Source organism: Mandrillus leucophaeus, unplaced genomic scaffold (genome assembly GCF_000951045.1).
Source record: "Mandrillus leucophaeus isolate KB7577 unplaced genomic scaffold, Mleu.le_1.0 Scaffold581, whole genome shotgun sequence".
Taxonomy (NCBI): Eukaryota; Metazoa; Chordata; class Mammalia; order Primates; family Cercopithecidae; genus Mandrillus; species Mandrillus leucophaeus.
The window spans coordinates 269296-271885 of NW_012106264.1; the positions used below are offsets into that span (position 1 = coordinate 269296).

Sequence of the window (2590 nt, forward strand, 5' to 3'; positions counted from 1 at the left end):
AAAAAAAAAAAAAAAAAAAAAAGAAAGAGAAAGGAAAAAAAGAAAGAATAAAGAAAAATAAAAAGAAAGAAAATACTTCAGCAAAGAAAATCAAAGGAAAAAAGGGATAGATGGAGCATAATCTAAATTAAGCTGCTGAATCTCAGTGATTGTTATATGGGTATATCAGCAGATCTGTCCCCTCATTCCTATCCCTTTCTATACCATAGGTCTTTCCCCACCCTCTCACTACTCTATATTCTTTTCTGTACCTCCATTTTTTTTCCCCTCCAACCTTTGCCATTCCAGCCACCTCTTTAACTGCCACTGCCACCTCACCCAGACCCAGAACATCCTAAGCATACCTTATAGGACCGAGGCATGCTGGGTAGGTATGTGCCTCCACAGCAGCTAATGATCTCTCCCATCTGAGGTGGTGGTGGCTGGACTCCAGGGGTCACATAGATCTCATAGCCCTAAGAGAAAGAAATGGTGGAGACGGTATTGTAGGTTGGGAAGCACTGGAGGGAGGGCTGAAGCACAGGTCAAGAGATAGCCTCTCACCTCCAGCAGCCTTCGCTCCCGAGCCCGACTCAGTGCGTCTTGAAGGCTAAAGCCAAAGTTCTTCTCTTGCTCAGGGTCGGTCACCACATACTCATCCGGGGGTAAGAAGCAACCGGCCTTGCGGGACTAAGGACAGCAGCAGTCAGCATCAAAGCTCAGCCCAGCCCCTCACCCAGCTCTGCTGCCTAGCATTTAGAGAGAGCTCACAAAATGTCTTTTAAATCAATTCAGGCTTCTGGCTCACTAATGCCCCTGTCTTCCTGTAACGCCTCTTCCCTTCCACAACTTTCTGGGGTACTACGTGAGCAGTCTTGCCACTATATTGGTCTGTCATCATCCCTTGGCCTCTCACCTGATGCAGCCAGTCCAGGGAGAGAATGGGGATTCCCCGCCCCAGGGCACACAGGAACTTGACTGTCCGGCGGATGCGATCAGTGACCAGGTGGGAAGCCTCTGCCGCTGAACCAGCCAGACTTCCCCCCAGTGCCAGCACGGCCCGCTCTCCCTGAGCATCCACCACTCCTGTGAAGAGCACCTGTGGAAGGGTTGACCTGAGGTGGTCACAGCAACCCACACCATCAGCACCCATCTCTATAATCCTCCAGGTCTCCTTGCATCCTCCCCTCATCTCTGTCTCCCACAAAGTCCCATGCCCTTGTCTCTTACTTTGGGGGCTGTTGATTCTTGGTTAAGTTTGGTCCGTCGGAGGCTGCGGTTCGGTATTCTGTTGGGCTCCTCCTCTGCCTGGTCTCTCTTTCTCTTGCCTGGTTTTGGAGTCATGACATCCTGAGATTGAGAAAAATCTTGGTGGGAGTTTCAGAGCCCCGAAGCCATTTTTCCCGGCTTTGTGGTCCTAGCCCTCTCCTCACCTCTTCCTTCCCTGGCTTCTCTGCAGTATCTTCTTCCTCTTCCTTGATAATCACTGTCTTCTGGGAGACTTCCCCTCTTTGGGGCTGTTTTTGATGTGGTGGTGAATCCATGATAGCTAAAGACCTCTTGCGGCTTTGAGAGGCCTTAGGCTGGAGCTCTGGGGTGAACCTAGATCTACCTGCTGGTTCCACTTTTTGGATCTGGGAGGCATGAGTTGGTATATCAAGAAGCTGGGGGGAGACAGGCTCAGGAATGGCTGTAAGGGATTCATCTGCTCTCACTGCTCCCCATCTTTGGTTCCTTGAGGGCCGGGATTTAGGTTCCAGGGGTGCAGAGCAAGGCTTATGGTCAATGGGAGCTGTGAGGGAGCCAGGATTCCCAGTGGCTCTCTGCCTCTTGATGCAACTGGCTTGAGGAATAGGCTCAGGGGAAATGGGCTGGTCTGTGGTGACAGGAGATTGGAATTCAGGGGTAGTAGGAATTAGCATAGCACTTACTGTGGAAGACCTCAGTGTTTTGCTCTGACTACCCTGAGGTATGGCCTCAGGGGTGACAGGCTGGTCTGTGGGGGTAAAAGGCTCAAGATCAGAGGCTGCTGGTTCAACTGGTTCAGGAGTCTTGACAGAGGACCTATTTGTCCTTCCCCTAGTGGCCCTAGATGTGGGCTTGGGGGTGACAGGCTGGTCTGTGGAGGTGGTAGGATGGGGCTCAGGGGCTGTGGGGACAGCTGGTTCAGGGGTCTTGACAGAGGACCTATTTTTCCTGCCCCTAGTGGCCCGAGATATGGGCTCAGGGGTGACAAGCTGGCTTCTGGAGGTGGAAGGGTGAAACTCAGGGGCTATAGGGACAATTAATTCAGGGGTCTTGACAGATGACCTATTTGTCCTGCCCCTAGTGGCCCGAGATGTGGGCTTGGGGGTGACAGGCTGGTCTGTGGAGGTGGTAGGACGGGGCTCAGGCGCTGTGGGCACAACTGTTTCAGGGGTCTTGACAGAAGACCTATTTTTTCTTCCCCTAGTGGTCCGAGATGTGGGCTCAGAGGTGACAGGCTGGTGTGTGGAGGTGGAAGCCTGGAGCTCAGGGGCTGTGGGCACAACTATTTCAGGAGTCTTGACAGAGGTTCTATCTGTTCTTCCCCTAGTAGCCTGAGATGTAGGCTCGGGGGTAATAGGCTGGT

At 52.3% G+C, this 2590-nt stretch overlaps 1 protein-coding gene across 1 annotated transcript in view; it reads right to left on the reverse strand.

Moving 5' to 3' along the window:
• Positions 1–2590, reverse strand: part of MDC1 (mediator of DNA-damage checkpoint 1) — a 25305-nt gene that overhangs the window by 2118 nt on the left and 20597 nt on the right. The window contains exons 12-16 of the mRNA XM_011999109.1: positions 1413–2590; positions 1210–1329; positions 896–1078; positions 544–669; positions 345–455 (exon numbers count right to left, since the gene is read on the reverse strand). The exon at positions 1413–2590 is cut by the window's right edge and continues 16 nt beyond it. Coding sequence (XP_011854499.1) covers positions 345–455; positions 544–669; positions 896–1078; positions 1210–1329; positions 1413–2590 — 1718 coding nt within the window. The remainder of the gene's footprint in view (positions 1–344; positions 456–543; positions 670–895; positions 1079–1209; positions 1330–1412) is intronic.